At 35.0% G+C, this 19,472-nt stretch overlaps 2 protein-coding genes across 3 annotated transcripts in view; both read left to right on the forward strand.

Annotated features, from left to right (window-relative positions):
- Positions 1-10,606, forward strand: part of Atet (ABC transporter expressed in trachea) — a 31,976-nt gene extending 21,370 nt beyond the window's left edge. For both annotated transcript variants that reach the window (XM_053756358.1, XM_053756357.1), the window contains exons 2-8: positions 1,596-1,768; positions 4,074-4,382; positions 5,882-6,456; positions 7,131-7,319; positions 7,450-7,848; positions 8,101-8,201; positions 8,615-10,606. In XM_053756358.1, coding sequence (XP_053612333.1) covers positions 1,620-1,768; positions 4,074-4,382; positions 5,882-6,456; positions 7,131-7,319; positions 7,450-7,848; positions 8,101-8,201; positions 8,615-9,115 — 2,223 coding nt within the window. In that variant the 5' untranslated portion in view covers positions 1,596-1,619 and the 3' untranslated portion in view covers positions 9,116-10,606. The remainder of the gene's footprint in view (positions 1-1,595; positions 1,769-4,073; positions 4,383-5,881; positions 6,457-7,130; positions 7,320-7,449; positions 7,849-8,100; positions 8,202-8,614) is intronic.
- Positions 10,607-11,638: 1,032 nt separating this feature from the next.
- On the forward strand, positions 11,639-17,180 carry LOC128676313 (ATP-binding cassette sub-family G member 4-like). Its single transcript, XM_053756359.2, is given in 8 exon segments — positions 11,639-11,865; positions 13,076-13,219; positions 14,310-14,573; positions 14,919-15,493; positions 15,695-16,087; positions 16,191-16,291; positions 16,407-16,722; positions 16,725-17,180. Coding segments are annotated over 7 exon segments (1,815 nt in total). The 5' UTR covers positions 11,639-11,865; positions 13,076-13,142; the 3' UTR covers positions 16,814-17,180.
- Positions 17,181-19,472: the final 2,292 nt, after the last annotated feature.

The raw sequence follows: 19,472 nt of genomic DNA on the forward strand, positions 1-19,472 counted from the left end.
TTGTAAGTATATATAGCAATATGCCGTATTAGATTAGATTTATTTTAGCGAGGGATTATTTTAGCAAACATATATTATACTATTTTCACACGTTTCACACAGTTTTGTAGCTATAATGCTTAGACGTGTTAGTGTCATTTGGTACGGTGCGTTTGGAAGAGTCCAAAAATGTGGTATAATTTTATTTTTGTCATATCTTTGAAAGTATTGTCATTATCACAGTATTTTTTTCACTTGTGTTTCTAATAATATAAGGGCCTTCGAATAGTCATCAAAACGAAAATTTGTCATCTACCTTTTAAACTGTGCGTAAAGCAGAAAATTTGTAAAAAAAAATTAAAAATAGTCTTTAATCATTTTCGCGTGTTCCCGGTTACATTTAGTTGGCGTCAGTATTGTTTTTTCTAACCTGTGGCTGTGTCCCCTTTGCCTAGTATAAAAATTAGTAAAACTTATATCAAAAAATATATTCATATAAATAGGTTCTGCTGTGATTAAACAGTTGGCAAGGATTAATCGCCTCGTACGACATCCACGGAAAGATAAGGATAGGTCATCTGGCACCACATGCCCAAATTGTTACCTAATGGTACCTGTCCTTTTAGCTAAAAGGTGAAAATCAATAGTAATCGGGTGGCATACGTACGGTGTCGTATTTTCAGGCACTTGGAATTACATGGCTTTGCGTGGGCAGTTCTCGAGTGGGCGAAACCTTGCGCAAGGTTCATGGTCATGTTACGTCACAAGCTCCCAGACTTCTAGCTGAATGGCTGTGTGAAAAAATACCTTTATTCTTGATGTCCTGTCGGGCTAGAACGTGTTTGAACGAATTCTATCGACAAGGTCAAAATGTGGAAAAATATTATTTTATTTTACGTACGTTAGAGCCGTTATAAATTCGTGTCTGATTTTTTTTTTTACAATATAAAATATAATAAAAATTTTGTACATAAAATATTTAACGAGAACAAGTCGAACATTCCGCAACATGTTCCACATTTGGCTTTAGGCTTCCATTTTTCAAAATATATTAGGTGCTGTAAAAGCCTCCGTTTAAATGTTGGACTCATGTAGAATGTAATGTTATTCAAGTTTATTTTATTTAACAAACAAAACATGTCTGTATGACCGAGACACAGTCACACTCACATGACTCAGTTTCTTCGTTATGCACGGGTAGACAGGACTCCCTACTCCTCCGGTTAGCAGTAAAAGTAGACGTAGCAAGCAATACCTAATTAAGTACATAATATACACTACACCTTCGGCTAACGTCATTTCACATAAAAAAAATAAAATTTGTTCAAAATATGATCCAGGCCTGTAATGAGAATGAGCACTTATCGCTGAACCCGTTATAAAGATAAATTACAACAATAGTTTTAAAAATTAAAAATAAAAATACGGATCGGTAATGTGTAACTAATTATAGATAGAAACCGACTATAGTTTTGATCATTTTAGGAGATCATTTTCAAGAAGATTGTCACAATCTAAATGGAACAGGCGTACCTGTATACTGTTCGTCTCTGCCGATAGTTTCAACTGAGTAGGTTTCAATCCAATAATTTAAACCCTTTATTTTTTGTCTCCAGCGTAACTTCTCCAAGGATGTGGCGATGACGCTTGGGAGCATGGACGCCAAGGACACGCAGGTCCACCTGCCGCTGAACGGGCGCGGCAGCCGGGGGGACCTGAACGAGAAGGTTATGTTCTCACAGAAGTCGCAGCCTTACGCCGAACAACTCAACAATGCCCAGCTCACTGGGTAAGTGAGCTACATACATTTTTCTTTCTTTTATTTCTCACGAGGATAATCCTCAGATGGGCCTTTTGAATTGGCACTTTCTGCGTGAGGATTCTCCAGAATTTTAAAAGCTGGACAGCTGGTTCGACAACAATCGAGCTAGTCTAGCCTTATTCATATGGCAAGCTTGGCTTCTGATCCCTGGATTTTTCGGGAACTCTTCTTTTTTGTTGATACAACGCCAACAAAACAGGCAGACTATTGCATATGTACTTCACCTCTGTTTCTCACAAGGATAAGCAAAAAATAAGTCCTACTAGTCACAATCCTTTCGAATCTCTCTCGCTTCTTTCGCATCATCAATGATTTCATACATGCTCTCCGATTGTAGGTATCTCCTAATATCTCCCTTGCAAACGAGATCCGCAAAATGGTCACGGCGAGGTCGATCTTGAAGTCTTGACGCTCTTCTTTGCTTTGTAAATACATTTCTTTATTTTCAGAGCTTAGCAAACATATATTAGTTTTTTAAATGTACAACAGGCTACGGATGTTTCTGTGTTTAAAGCAGTGATTTAGGTCATATTTAATTACAACCAAAACTACTGTTCGACTAAATGTATCCCTCCGTCTTTTATCATTTAGTCTAGCTAATCCAATTAGTTATCGATCGTGTAAAACTAGTGGGCGATACGTTTATTTTATGTTTGTTGTTTTGTCACGTTTGTCTGTAGTGATACTAATATAGTGACAGTCTGTGACGCATTTTCTTTCAATTTTATGCAATGAGGCATTCTTTTATTGTTAAACGACTTCTTTGCTTCACAAACCAAATAACAATACTCATTCATTACTCTTACACACATTTCGACTGGTTGTTTATATTTGATGTATATTAAGCGATAGACTTAGCAAAAGCTATTGTCTACGTCTCGCAGGTAAACATAATTAGAAGGAAATTGAAACATTTTTTCGCATTAACTATAAAGTATTATCGAGTCTCATAAATCATCTTGCTTCTATACCAGTCGAGGTAATTCTTCGATTTTTTTAAATTTCCTCTCAGTTTTTATTCTGTAATTTTTGTAATTTGTACCTACATTATTTACACTCGCATTTACTTTGTGAGTTGAGTATAAATCCCCATCTAGTCAGGATGTCCTTACACCCCGACACCTTGTTTGAAATTGCGGCCGTAGTCTCACTCATAAGATGACTGCTATGTGGTGACCAGAAATTTGAAAATAACTCGCTTCTAGTTAAATTTTTTAATTTAACGAAATCACTCCCATATATTACAAGAAACTGAGAGACAATAGGTTACACATCAGAAAAACGTAGTGTAGTGTATAAAATACAGCAGAGCGTTATTAGTTATAAACAAAAGCATTTCGCTGTGGATGGAAACCGCGATTTGGCATGTTTCCAAAATATTGTAGTACACTGGACGATATGGATTAATGGCCATAGCTCCGTAGCTATGTTATTACATCGTACAGATAGATATACCTCGTGTTTGGCCAGAATTTCTGTGCATACGGCGAGTGGGATCATTACTCTTTTGTTATGCAACTCCATTCTAAATGATCGGCTGCCACTGAAATATTCTCAACTACGACTTCCCAATACTGAAAAACTGTAATTGCCATTTCTACTTATGTTATTTTCAGATTTCTAGCTAAATTTTGGATTGAACTTTTACCTTAACCATGACCTTATAGGTACTTGACTAAATTTAAGTCTTATTTCGTCCAGGTCGATCCGATCAACGTAATCCAATTTTTGATTCCCAATAGCATAATTATTTATGTTGATCTGAGAACCCATAACTTGATTGCTACAAATAACCAAAAATTCGTATGTTATAAATAAATAAAATGAGAACTTATTTAGGTACCTAAGTAAATGGTATTATTCGACTACTGAGTTACAGACTCGATGTCGTGGCCGCGGCATTGCTAATCAAAGATTAAGATAAAACAAAACTAACTAAACAGCTGTTTCTATGAAACTTGCAATCTCTAATTTGAAAAGGACACAGGTGGCTGACTATCTCGATAAATTATAATAATGTGAACACAAAACTAAATTCTTACAGCAATACCAACTTAATTATTAAATTGGTAGGACTGTGTCAAATCAAATCATATATTTAGAAATTAGATTATATACCTAGTAATCTCTCCTCTCATGGGTTTGTTGGTGGATACACTTATTTCATGTGCAATGAGCAGCAACTTTGTACTTTCCAATTTACAATAATGTCTCTTTCTTGTATCTTTGTATATTATAAACTGTTGAATAAATAATTCATATTAATTTTCAGGGGATCTCAAATCAACTTATGCAACGGGGTACCAGGTGGGGCAGCTATAACGGGCTTGACTCCAAAGATTCCAAATGGCTACGGCGACCAGAAGAAGCCTATGGCCTCTCTCACACATCTTCCGAAAAGGCCGCCAGTCGACATAGAATTCACTAACCTCTCGTACTCAGTGAGCGAAGGCAGGAAGAGAGGGAACAAAACTTTGCTCAAAGGTATCAATGGAACCTTCCGCTCAAGCGAACTTACCGCCATAATGGGTCCATCGGGAGCCGGGAAAAGTACTCTGATGAATATATTAGCAGGTTACAAGTAAGTGCCTTTTATGATCATATTTCTTTTAGAATAAATTCAGGAAGATGCCTCATAGGAATTTTGCGACAAAAGTTGGTTAGTGGTTGGTTTTTATCAAAATTAAATATCGGTATTGACTCCTACTCGTAGTTGAGGCGTACCGAAGTAACAAGAACTCTTGACTTACTTCTTAAAATATTTTTCATAATGATATAACTATTATTGGAAACGATATATGGTTGGAAATTTGCTGGTTTTTCATTGGAGTGTACCTTCATTTGGATCAGATTCTGTAATTTCGACGACGTACAATATACATCGCTACAATAATTTCATAAGTATATTTTGCTCACGTATACTTATGAATGTTACGATCTTGCGAAGTAGTACCAACACAAGTGCCTAGTGTTAACATCTACAAAGTTTATAGCAAATTACTATAAAATGAAGAAAACTTGTTTGTAAATTAGAAATCCTACTCGTGTCACCAGATTTTGTATACCAATCTCATGTATATATGTTAGTTCTCATAGACGGTGTAGGTATGTTAATTTTCATAGACCATCACTTGCTTCCAGTGAAAACATCATAAGGAAATCTGCTCTTTGAGTGATTGTTTCGATCACCATGTATATAACTTTTGCTCATAGGTAGCAGTAGTTGCAGATAACTTTGAATTTTTGACACCCATGTGCCATTGCATTTTAGTTTTATTTATCACAGATAAATGGTAATTAGTGATAATGTTATGTTGTCTTGTGTTCATTGGACTCGCTCGTTTTCCTGGTTTCTTTCAAAGCGTTTTAGTCCGGGATCCGCTTTTTGTTCTCCACTTCGAACGGTCTTTCTTAGTAGTTAGACCAATACGACATCACTTTCTGGATTTGCCCCTTCTGCTAGGCCCAGGCGGGAACGACATGGCTAGACATTTGCTTCTTAGATAACGAGTTGTTTAATGGTAATTACATTATTTATAGAAAAACAATATAATCAACTGCTATTGTTTACATTGAAAACATAACATTGAGTAAATTCACATCATAATATTTACATAACATCATATATTTTTAAAATGCGGAGATGAATAATTTGACGTATTAGGGACCTTATTCTGCGCGAGTTCATTGACGTAAGAGAGTTGTGTGGTCTTGGCCTACGACACCGAATGATACCGTTTCTAATATCTTTAGCCAGAAGGCAGTATTATTTAGTTTAATTATTTGACATTTATTCTTATTTTTATTGTAATTTATTCTTAGCCGAACGAGATAAAAGAACATTAGCATAGTTTTTCTTCAAAATGTTTAATACTAATAAGACTCAGTGAACCTAACCAGATTCAGGTGTGTTACAGTGAATCTAACCATTCACTGAGTCTTGGTTAATGTTTAACACTGTTTGTATATCTGGCAAAAAATAGGTCAAAAGAATCTTAAACATTTGAATCTTTGCCAAGATGTCTAAAAATACGCATGCACGATGTAATCAGTTTTAATTATGCATTTTTACTATTCCAGAACATCAAATGTCGTCGGATCTATACTCATAAATGGCAAGGAAAGAAATTTGCGAAGATTTCGGAAGCTATCCTGTTACATCATGCAAGATGACTGCTTACTACCACATCTCACTGTCAAAGAAGCGATGTACGTGTCAGCCAACTTGAAACTTGGGAAAGATATGACAATCGCTGCCAAGAAGATAGTAGTCAGAGAAATATTAGAAATGTTAGGGCTATCGGACGCGAGCGACACGCGAACAATAAGTCTATCAGGGGGGCAGAAGAAGCGCCTGTCGATAGCTTTAGAATTAGTTAACAATCCTCCTGTGATGTTTTTCGATGAGCCGACTTCAGGATTGGATAGCTCGTCGTGTTTCCAGTGTATATCTTTGTTGAAATCACTGGCGAGAGGAGGAAGGACAATAATATGCACAATTCATCAGCCGTCCGCTAGACTCTTTGAGATGTTCGACTTTTTATACACGCTTGCTGAAGGGCAGTGTATATACCAGGGGAAGGTCACTGGATTAGTGCCGTTTTTATCGTCACAGGGCCTGAACTGTCCTAGTTATCACAACCCTGCTGACTATGGTAAGTGACAGTAGTAGTCAATAATATATTATATAGCGTAGCGTGGAATATTTTAATATTATATATTCCTTTAAACTTAAGAAATCCTTTAACATAAAGGTCTATTAAATATTATTTCTTGCTTTTTATATTACCTTACAATACTAACTGCGCAAAATGTATATTGTGAGGTCAGAGTTCAATACTTTTTATCTCTTTACGCTTTGTTTAATTTGCTGAAACACATGTCATGACACATAGTATTTATACGAGTATAATGTGGATTGACACATCGATCTGTATTGATAATATGGCGGTAGAAGGTTTTATATAAGTATTTAGTTTTATTTCTATTTTGCCCTCTACAATTTATTTTAAATTATAAAAAAGATAACTACCTATTTAATTACTAGTTTTATAATCACCTAGCGAACTTAATTTTAACTTACTTTAACTTTTTTGTAATATCCCCTAACAAGACACAGTTAATAATGGTAACGAGACCTTTGAAACTGGGTTTTATCTTTAACGAGGTTGACAGAGCCAGCTGCGGTAGCGAGATTAATTGCCATGCGGGAACACCGGACATCAATAGTTGTACAATACATTCTTGCGCAGATCTGCGCAATTTTTTTTTTACATGACTGTAGGCACTCGGGCACCCAAAAATCAGTAAAAGTTAATATCTGTTTCAGTAATGGAAGTGGTAACTGGCGAGTATGGAGATTGGGTTCACAAGTTGGTGATGGCTGTGAACAAGGGAAAATGCGACCGTGGCCAGTCCTCCACCTCGTCGTCTACGTCCTCAGTCCCACAAAACCTCAACTACAACAACCAGACTAGGAAGAACAATACTGAAAAAGCTGATCTGGATATTGTTATAGGTTAGTCCATCTCGCTTTCTCATCCTCGCGTATATTCATGTAACACCCGAAACGGCCGCAAAAAAATCTTGATATCCAGAGGAATAATATCTAATACAAAATTGATAACCCAAAACAATTTGACTTCCAGATAAACCAACTTGCACTGTGATAGACATGTCGGAACCACCGATGAATACAGAAAAACAACTGGCCCTACCAAACGCTACAAACTTGGCTCCAGTCACTTGCACCACATCTTTATTAGACTCCAGCGAGAGTTTCTCTAAGAAACCAGTAAAAAGCGGATTTCCTACTTCTGGATGGAAGCAATTCTGGATTCTTCTAAAGAGAACATTCAGAAGTATACTCAGAGATCAAACGTTGACGCATTTAAGGCTGTTTTCGCATACTGTCGTGGGCCTGCTCATAGGATTCTTATATTATGACATCGGATCTGATGCCGCAAAGGTGATGAGTAACGCTGGCTGTATTTTCTTCACTGTGATGTTCACTATGTTTACGGCTATGATGCCTACAATTCTTACATGTGAGTAAAATGTTATTTTTTTCATTCTAAAAATTTGCGTTATCAATACGACAGGCAGAATAGTCAAAATTCGGATATTCCGAAAAATATGATATTTAAGGAAGTTATCTAGATTACATATTTAGAGTACAAATATAAAATGATACATTTTAATCATACTTAAATCAGATACAATATTTCTATATATTTTTGTAGTTTTCGAATGATACAAATATTTTAGGAATGTATTTTAACAAATTTACTTTTTTCCAGTCCCAACTGAGATGAGCGTGTTTGTGAGGGAGCATTTGAACTACTGGTACTCATTAAAGTCTTTCTACTTCGCGAAAACCATGGCTGATCTGCCGTTCCAGGTAAAAAAAAAGTAGCGTTCTTCCCTTAGTTTATGCTACTATAACTAACTTGAAACAGTTGAAACTAAGTACTTGCATCCCTCCCTTTGTAGCTAACCACTTGCATCCCTCCCTTTCCCTTGCATTGACTTCCCTGTCTCCTCTAATCATGGGGCAGTGTTCAAACATAGGAAGACTAACTCATCGGATAATTCACGAGATACTTTTGCCCGGCAGTTGGACACTATAGGTTAAAAAAAAAAGACTTCTGGATATGTTCTAGTCTGTTTAAATCTAATTAGTATAGCATTAACAATGACACTATAAAAGTGTGATAGTTCTTTGTTTTGCGTATCACCGCCGCAATTGTAAACAGTTGACCGTTCTGTCAAAACTGCGCAATAGTAATAACACAGCGATTGTTTCTATTTCAGATCGTATTCAGCGGGGTTTACGTCATAATAGTATACTTCATGACCGGGCAGCCGATGCAGACCGACCGAGTACTGATGTTTGTCACCATCAACATCTTGACGGCACTGGTCGCCCAGTCGCTGGGCCTCCTCATAGGAGCCGCGATGAAAATAGAAACAGGTGTCTATCTCGGACCTGTCACGACAATACCAGTAGTACTTTTCTCAGGCTTCTTCGTCAACTTCAACGCAATACCGAACTACTTGCAATGGCTCACGTACTTAAGCTACGTAAGATACGGATTCGAAGGCGCCATGCTGGCGGTGTATGGATTCGATAGAGAGAAATTACATTGCTCCGAAGTCTACTGCCATTTCAGGAAGCCAGAAAACTTTTTGAAAGAAATGACTATGGATAACGCGAATTTTTGGGTCGACGCTGGCGCTCTGTGCGCGTTGTTCGTTTTTATTAGAGTAATCTCATATTTAGTTCTAAGGTTCAAGTTGAAGATGATGCAGTAGAGGCACAAATTCGACTCGCTTGTAATGGTAATATGTTCACTCATTGTCGATGACATCATCCACATATAGGTGGTTAGAAAGTTATATTTATGGTTTGTAGTTTTGTGAATTTAATGAATATATATTTTTATGCAGATAATAAAGTCAACCAGTCTGCTGGATTTGTCGATATTTTTACTGTGATTTAATTAGTATAACTAGTATAACTATCTTCCTGGTATGAAATGCGAGGTGGATGTTGCTAGTTAGGGTTAATGTTAATATTTTGTAGAGGATATCGAACGGTGACACCGAAGCTACTGGTGATGTTGTTGACAATGAACAAATTTCTCCAGTTATCGTGGATTATGATATTAAAATAGGTTATCTAATTGGGAATGTAAGGATTCGTATCAATGGCCAGATGTGGTTGCTAAACCCTGAAAAGTGTACTATAATTGTGGTTATTTAAATGAAAATGATTGAAGTGAAAATGGTGATTTCTAGTTATGTTAGATGGAAATTAGTTTAATACCCATCAGTATCTAGATTGTCTAGACTATACTGCTATTTGTGCTCGATAGATCTCTGGAGTAATTGTCAAATAAGAGGGAGTAAAATTAATGGATCTAACTGTGTGAGGAAGAACGATTGTAATTAAATTTTCTGAATGATCAATTAGTTTTTGCGTATGTTTGATTATACATATAATGTACTTAATCTGGTATATCCATCAAGAATATGAGCGAGTCGTTCAAATTAATTGGTCATCAGCGCAAAAGTGGCTCTAAACTTAAAATATGCAGCATGAAGTTAATGAATTTGTATATTCATTCATCTATTATAAGTATGTTAGAATATGAACCTATAATTGGTTAGGCCACTTTTGAGCTTCTATATTAATAGTCAGAAGTGAACACAATATTGTGTTGTTTAAAGTAAAATACTTCTTTAACAAAATTCCGATTAGATCAAATAAATTATTAGTATCTTACCATTGTATATAGCTTTGGTGGATTACACGCCGACCCCTATACTTACATCACATTTAATCTGGGATTATGTCGTTTTTTCTACGATTATATGTTCAAATGAGTGGCCTAGGTGTGGCCCAGCAGTGAATTTCGTGTTATGTCGTCACAATTCGCTTAAGATCGTACTTATAATGCGCAGTTTTCTTACATTCCTAATCTCTGACGCGATTATTATAATAGTTTTCGAAATATTTAGCTTTCTAGGATGCAGGAATTACATTTAGATTGTTTATACGTAATATTAGGTATAGATAAGATTTTATAGGAGATTGGGCCCATGACTTAATGTTAAGTTCCTTATTCATATTGATATTATTAGTTTTGTTTGTATTTATGTCACGTACACAGATCAATTCATTACATCATAGATTTAAACAGATTATTATAGTACCTATAATATTGCTAATGATTTGGTAAATCTCTATATATCCTAATTACCAGTATTTATCATTAATAAACGACTGTGATTTTTATATAACTATTTGTTTTATTCGTATATTATATTTTATGAATTAGCTGACTGTCCTTAGCAAATATAGTAGGTATATTTAGTAAATATTTTAGTAAATATCAAAAAGTAGCCGATCCCCGGGGCTTCGCTCCCGTGGGAATTTCTGGATAAAAGGAACCCTATGCGTTATTCCAGGTTATATTCAACCCGTGTACGAAATTTCATAACAATTCGCCCAGTAGATTTTGCGTGAAAGAGTAACAAACATACAAATACACGTGTACACACATACATCCTGAGAAACTCTCACATTTATAATATTTATAATTTAGTAGCAGGAAGTAGAATATTCTTGGGCAGTAAAATGATGTGCTTTGCAGCTTTCTTCTTATGTTTTTTTACGAAATATTCTTGAAATATAATTCCATAGTAGGATTAAGGCAACCTTTTCATTAGCTGAAATACTATTATTAAATTATACGATAATTTATGACTGTACAAAAACTTATATATACATATATATAAAAAAACTACTTTTAAACATCACATCTTATTTTATGGCATAATAACAAAAATATCACAAATTGAATTAATTAAAACTAGCTACCCAGCCCAACTTCGTTCTTTGAACAATCGACGTCCTTTGAACAATTTAAAGAAATAAAATATTTATTAGCATATTGAGATAAAGTGCGTTTGGCTAGATTTTATGTGATTGCGTGTAGTTTTAAATCTGTGGTAACTTGCAAAATATTATTGATTTTTATATGTAATGACGTAATGGACAATTTTCATCTAAATCAAATGACCAAGTTAACTAAGTATGTAATACATATTTAGATAAGGATTAATACTAATTAGGAAAAATTTGCTTTTCAAAAAGGCAATTTCTAAATTACTAAAGATAAAAATGGTTGATATACCTATATCCACCCTTTTTCCTTCTTGATATTACACCTGCGACCGCAGAAATTTTGCTTTTTATCAAGACTAAAGCAGATTACGTGCATATTGATTATTTTGATTGCGCTCGCGCACACACCTAAGCTGCTTAACTATTTTGAATGCGATAAACGTATTACAATCGAACCAAACGCTTCGTTTCAAGCGGACGTATAGTTCTACACTTTGTAATTATTTCGCACTGGCTGGATTTAAAAACTTTGCACGACTTTTATGAATAAACAGTTTTACTTTTTAATTAATTACTTACCTATGAACGTGTAATATTACACTGCTAGAATGTCGTAATATATTCTCAAGTGCTGAGTTGTATAGTGAGTGAGGTAAGTGAACAACTAGTGTATATCAAATAATATTGAATGTTTTGTGTAATAAATTAATCTTAATACAATAATTATATGCATGTCACATATGCTTTATGTAAATAATGAGTTTAAATAATAAAATAAATCCAGTTCGAGTCTAGTTTTTTTATCACATTATTTAAATAAATTTTATGGTAACCAATACTCAATGCGAAAAACTTTCTAGTAAACGATTAAATTCTATCAGGTACCTAATTAGACGCATGTGTTTTAGTCGTGCCGTGACCACTAACAGTGAAACTTGTGTCGAAACGTCCGGCGAAAATAGACAGAGTGGATGATAAATTTTGTTTTACAGACATAAAATATGCATCGCTAGTATCATAAATGCTAACATGTCTTTGAGTTTTAAAAACCTTTGTGTTTTGTGTACCTATCGTATATGACATATTAATATATGCGTTTCACTCGGAGTCGACAACGTCATAAGTCTGAAAACAGTTGTTAACTTATGCAAATAATTATAAGACTGTTTGAGGTTTAAGTTCATTATATTTTTATCTATTGATAAAAATTTACTTAAATCCGATATCATTGCTAACAACACCTGTGTCTATCCTGCATGTTGTGATAAAGGATGACATATAATGCAAAACTGCATTATTATTTCCCAATGGTCAAGTGGACTGTATCTTTATTATGTTATTGCTAACATTTGGAGTCAGATTTTATGTCACCTAAATGCAACAGAAATTAGTTTTACGAACACCTACCGCCATCTAGTACTTGTAGACGGTAAACACTAGTTTACATCAAAGTACAAGTGTGCAGGTTTCCTCACGATCTTTTTTAACGACTCGAAAATAAAAAAAACAATCTTAAAAAACTTAACAATTTTTAGCAAGAGACAAAACTGAAAAACTTAGGTTTGAAATACTACATCTCGCCATTATTTCCAAAGTTTATACTAGATTTTCGCAACTCCTGGCTCTGTCTGCTCCGCAAAGGATAAAGACGTGATACTGTATCCGTTTTATTATTACCGTTCACCAAAATAGACTGCGGAATGTTAACACGCGTCAACTAATTAAATTAAAACGTAGTAAGTAGTTGCTCAATCCTTACACACGTTGTACGGGAAGCCTTATCGTCCTATTCATTGATTGATAACGACTCATCCCAGTTAGCAAAACTATAGTCTAAATATGTTTTTGTTTTTAATACGCAGTGCTGCAGATAGCTGGCTATAGAGTGATCGCGTCAACGAATTGTTTTCTATTTGGCGCGGCATAAACATGGCTCTCTCTCAGTCCAAAAGTTCGCTTAGTCCGGACTATGTTTACAACCAGCTAGAAAACGGATTGTCCAAAAGGTGAGCGTAAAACCAAAGACAATATAAAGTAGTTGTAGATATATACATATTTATGTGTTACTGACATACATAAATATGCAAGAATATTTAATTCGCTATATCGCCGTATCATCCATACTAATATTATGTGAAAATTGAGTCGAAATTGAGTAATAAAGTGTGTTTTTTGTGGAGATAGTTGCAAGGGTGGAGAGTGACATAGGGCTACCTTTTTACGGGCGGAGCTGGTGGATAACAGCTAGTTGTTTATAGAAACCAAACTAAATTAGAACTAATATTTGACGTACTTACATACTACGGGTAAAATATAAGTATTTCAGAAGTGACCTACAACGTAAGTCACAATCACATAAGAGTTAACTGGATGATGATATTGGCAGCATATCAAAATTGGCATATTGCCATAGTCTATTTAGAGGCTCAGGCGCAAAAGGTCTCTTTCGCAAAATGTCGCAACAGGGACTTAGAATAGGAAATATCCATAATTTGTTTATAGCTATGAGTATCTTTGAATATAACTTTAATATGATGATTTTGCTTCGAAAATCGTAATTATTTTATTCAAGTCCCTGTCCCGACATTTTGCGAAAAATATATTATGTGCAAAATACATTTTACGACCAGATACATTTTGCGCATGAGCCTATTCAGATAGTTGGAATTATTCCCAGATGTTTTATTTGAGCACCCAAGGTGTAATGCCGGCTCCACATTGTCGTCGAACAGTTTGCCAAACTTCGACGGATTTCTGGTTTTTCATTGCGGTAAATAAAAGCACTCATTCACTAACTAGGTACGCAATGTTCACGCATTCGCGTCGGCATGTGTCTGAGTTCGGCAACAGTGTGGGCTGGCATGGCTATATATCGCCATGAGCATCAAAGTAGATTGTTGCTTTTTCCTTGTGTTGATACAACTTCAGCGATTCTGATACGAATACATAGATGTCGCTGTTGAGATAGTCCAATTATTAAAGTTTAAAAAATCTTTCTTTCAATCTTTTGTTTCATTTTCTCTGCTCTGTATTTGAAACAATTTAAAATTGTTCCGAACATTAAAAAAAAAACTCTATAGGCCTATTAATTTTCAGGGTCGAGATTTCTGGTCTAGAATCGAATATTCCAATCGATCATGCTGACGTGAAGAAGCCAACTTTGACCCACCTTCCTAAAAGACTACCGGTGCATATTGAGTTCTCCGATCTGTCATACTCGGTATATGGAGGCCGGAAAAAAGGGTACAAGGTACTCCTTAAGTCAATAAATGGCTCGTTCCGTTCTGGAGAGCTCACTGCTATCATGGGCCCTTCTGGAGCGGGGAAGAGTACTTTGATGAACATCGTAGCGGGCTACAAGTATGTACATCCAATCTATATTCACTATACTATATCACATTTGTTAATTGACGTCTTTGGAGAAAAAAATGTTGCGCCGCTTCATCACCTGCGCTTTGGAAGTCGGTAGTAGACTCGCTTTTAAGTAAATTTTTAACGTCAATAAGTGCTTATCATCCTATGTCGAATCGAAAGTAATAGTTTTGAAAATGGTGATTCGAAATAGACTTCTACAGAATCGCCTATGTTGGTAGATTTATAATTTCTCCACGTAGATGTATTCGATAAACGATTGTATTAATCGTGGTTTCATCAATTCAAAGGCTATGATAAAACTAAGATTATAAATATCTTTAAATATTTCAGGACCTCCAACGTTCATGGCACCGTATTAATAAATGGCAGCGAAAGAAACCAGAGAACATTTAGAAAACTATCATGCTACATAATGCAAGATGACTGCCTCTTACCACAACTAACAGTACAAGAGGCGATGGACGTGTCGGCCAATTTGAAGTTGGGCAAAAACGTATCCGCGTCGACCAAAACAACAGTGATCCAAGAAATCCTTGATATGTTAAGCCTTGCAGACAATAGGAATACCAGAACAATAAATCTTTCTGGTGGACAGAAAAAACGTCTGTCAATAGCTTTGGAATTAGTTAATAATCCGCCTGTGATGTTTTTTGATGAGCCTACATCTGGTTTAGACAGCTCATCGTGTTTCCAGTGCGTGTCGTTACTCAAACTGTTGGCTAGAGGGGGGAGAACTGTCATATGCACGATACATCAGCCGTCTGCAAGGCTATTCGAGATGTTTGATTATCTGTACACGTTAGCTGAAGGGCAATGTATTTATCAAGGGAAGGTTAACGACTTAGTACCATTTTTATCATCTGTGGGACTTCATTGTCCAAGCAGCTACAATCCGGCTAATTACAGTAAGTAAATGGTTTTAATTTTGAAAGTATATAATTAGCGCGACTTCTGAAGCCCCTTGTTGGATTTCCGAGATAACTTTCTCTAAATCTGATCACATGATCAGTTCATATATTTCTATATGTGTATGTACTTCAACTGTTAGTAACCAAATATCGCTATCATGGGACAAAACAACTTATTAATTTATTTTTCTGTTCCAGTGATAGAAGTGGCATCTGGCGAATATGATGTCCTATGGGTGCAACGATTAGCAGCATTAATCGAAGAAAAATATATACTCGAGAAAGAGAAATATAAACGACCAGTTATACACACGGCATCCTCAGAGAGATTCCCAAAAAAACCTATCGTTTATCCTACGTCTGGATTGGAACAGTTTTGGATTCTGCTAAAGAGATCCTTCAAGAGTACACTTCGAGACCAGACGTTGACGCATTTAAGGCTATGTTCTCATGCTGTTATAGGACTGTTATTAGGATTACTATGTTTTGACATCGGCTCCGATGCTGCGAAAGTTATAAGCAACATGGGTTGTCTGTTTATAGTTGTTCTTTTCACTATGTTCAGCGCGTTGATGCCGACTATTCTAATATGTGAGTGTATTTAAACGAATTTTTATTTATTGACTTGAATCCAAACTAAAACACCTTGTCCTCTTTTTGATTATTACAATGTCATTGTTTACTTATTTTTCAGTTCCAACAGAGATGAAAGTATTCTTAAAAGAGCATTTAAATTACTGGTATTCGCTGAAATCATTCTATTTAGCGAAGACGATGGCAGATCTACCATTTCAGGTAATTATAATAATACAGTGTGTATTTTTTCCTAAAATTTAGCTATATTAGTTATCATATAAGACATGTCCGAGAAGAAATAAGTTACTTGTCGTCATTTATATTTTGTTTCCAGATCGTGTTCACTATTAGCTTCGTAACCACCGTTTACTTCATGACAGGCCAACCGATGGAAACCCACCGGTTAGTGATGTTTCTCATCATCAATATACTGACAGCTGTAGTGGCACAATCCATTGGTCTACTCATAGGAGCCGCACTAGACGTCGAAACGGCAACGTACATCGGACCAATCACGACATTACCCGTGGTATTATTCGCTGGATTCTTCATCAAATTGAACGACATACCGACGGTATTCAAATGGATACCTTATATAAGCTACATAAGGTACGGTTTTGAAGGGACAATGCTTGCTATATACGGGTACGACAGGGAAAAACTCGCAAGCAAAGAGTGCAACATCGTGGATTGCATTATCACCACTCCGAAAATGCTTTTGGAGAAAATGGCGATGAATAATGCGAATTTTTGGGTCGACGCAGGCATCTTGGTAGCGCTGTTTATTGTTATTAGAATTATAGCTTACTTCGTGTTAAGATTTAAGTTGAAAATGATGCAGTAATTAATGAAATTATGTGACAAATTTTTGGATAATATTACCATTGCACTATCCAGCTAAACATGGCCGTTTTCATGGCTCTGTCTGTCCCGCAAAAGAAGGATCTTATTAACGAATTGTATAATGTTGTAAATATAATTTTCAGTTGGACTAAAATATTTTCTGGATTTTCCACATGATTGGTTTTGAACGGTTATAAGTTTGACTATATATTAAATGTAATTACTAAGTATTGTTATGTAAAACAAAATATATCTGTATAATTACTATTTACCTTTGATTTGAGTAATCTTGTGATTTTATGGTATTCATTCTCAAAACACATTCCTTTTACATTACGAGTACTATAATATCGATAGTAAATTATGTTGAAATTGTATTATCATCATAAACTTTTTATACACTCCAGCCTCTAATAAAAAAAAAGTATAGAAATTCCATAAGTTACAATGATCAATTATTTTCTTATAATAATAATAAAACATCTTAGAGAATACAACATTTTATTGTAACCATACTTGTACAGTACAATGACAATTTTCACTTTAAATAATTTCTTTTTATAAATTTTTATTGACCAATTGTCTAAAAAAATAAATAAATTCTTTAATGTATTTGTATCGCGATAACTTTCGAACCGTTGGTCTGATTTTAATGAAAGTTAAAAGGTGTGTAGAATCTATTAGAAACAACGATATAATAATATGTTAAAATAATAAAAGTAATAATATTACTCTTTAATTATATTAAGTTCTACATTTAGAAATGAAAGTATCTTCACACTTTTTTTATATTAAAAAATATTACTTTTAGTAAAAAAAATATATGCGAATGTGCAGTACTTAAGTACTCAAATTACATTTAATGGAAATGAGAATCAATTCACTTACCAGTTTAAACCACATCTTAATAAAAGGCTGGTTCATGGCTGGCGACATAGTCCTTATATAAACATAGTTTACAGTTTTCTAAATTCTAGACATTGGGATTCACCGAACAATATGTACATTTACAATATGTACAAAAATCAATAAACTATTGTAAAAACATTTAGAATAAATAATAGAATATAATCGTTTATTCACATAATAATATAATACAAATGGCGTCAGCAATAGTTATCACATATTTCACCAACAACAAATTATCAAGAAGGAAGGAGAAAGCATAGCAAATTCAAATTGAAAACCATTTATACAGAAAATAGACCTTCACAGGTACTTTTTCACGTCAATTTTTAAATTAAATAGTAATTTCTCACAAGCTACAAACTACTGGCATTTCGGAACGACCACTGCTGAGAAGAAATGTCCAAAGAAACTCATTTGAACAAAGTTGGTCCCTATCATGCCAGAAGCATTATACAGATAATACATAGCTTATAGATTAATTAAAATCTATTTTTTCGGTACCTATTTAGGTCTATCTCGGTGGTCATAGTGGTGTCACGCAAGGTGGCATTCTGTCACCTATTCCGTTCTCGATTTTTATAAATCTCCCAGTTCACATAACTTGTTCCTACCATTTCCGATGTGTTGCATCTTTATACACAGGCGAGCATCGACAATTTGGAACAGTCGTTAAATGTGAATTTCAGTAGTATCCTAGCGTGGTTTAATAATATCGGAGTTAGAGTTTAATCATCAGAAGTGCCAAGCAATCATTGTAGATAGTTTGTATCAACTTAACAACATCGAACCCAGCAATTTGCAAGCACTGATATGTAATTCTATCGAGATTCCATTGAGCTCGGTAAGTAAAGATCTTGGACTTATTATGAATACTCTCAGTTGGAATTCTCAGAACTAATCGCCGAAGTCAGTCGCAAATTAACTCTTTACGTCTAAGGAACCTTACATTATCTACAGCGGCTAAATACTTCGCGTCAAAACCAATGTTATGCTAGCGTAGAACTTCCCCTCATTGACTACGCTGATTTTTAAAATGGTATATTGGACAAATAAGGTGGCAGGTCGCCTGATGGTACCTAAGCAAACACCGCAGCCCATGGACACCAGCAAACCGATCGGGTCACCGGTGCGTTGCCGAGTTTTTAAGGAAGTGATAGACTCTTTGCTTAAAAGCTGAGGGAAGTTTGTTCCATAGTCAGATAAGTGTGTTATCTAGACATAACCGAAGAACGATATAATAAATTAGAATGGCTTCTAAACAACTCTTCGTTATGATCACATCTCCGAATATTCTGCATATCCGTAAATGCATTAATATACATATATTATGACATCTTTATAATACTCAATAAAAGCTAGTATTATAATTAAAGCAATAACAATAAATTTGTTTATAAAACTGGAACATGTTAATAAACCAGCATGTTTGTCTAATTCTAGGTTCCTAAACCTACGTTCCTACCTGATGTGTTCATTCAATTAATGTCTCGCCGCAAAAATGTCCAATATGGCTCTTTATAGAGAGGGTAGTTATACAACTTTTTTATTAATTAACGTTACGTAGGTATCTACAATGTATATTAACTATTGTAAAGTTTACATGCGTTTGAGGCCTACTTAGTTTATGTGTCCACAAGCCTAGCCAAGT

This window comes from Plodia interpunctella, chromosome 16 (assembly GCF_027563975.2).
Source record: "Plodia interpunctella isolate USDA-ARS_2022_Savannah chromosome 16, ilPloInte3.2, whole genome shotgun sequence".
NCBI classification, from domain to species: Eukaryota; Metazoa; Arthropoda; class Insecta; order Lepidoptera; family Pyralidae; genus Plodia; species Plodia interpunctella.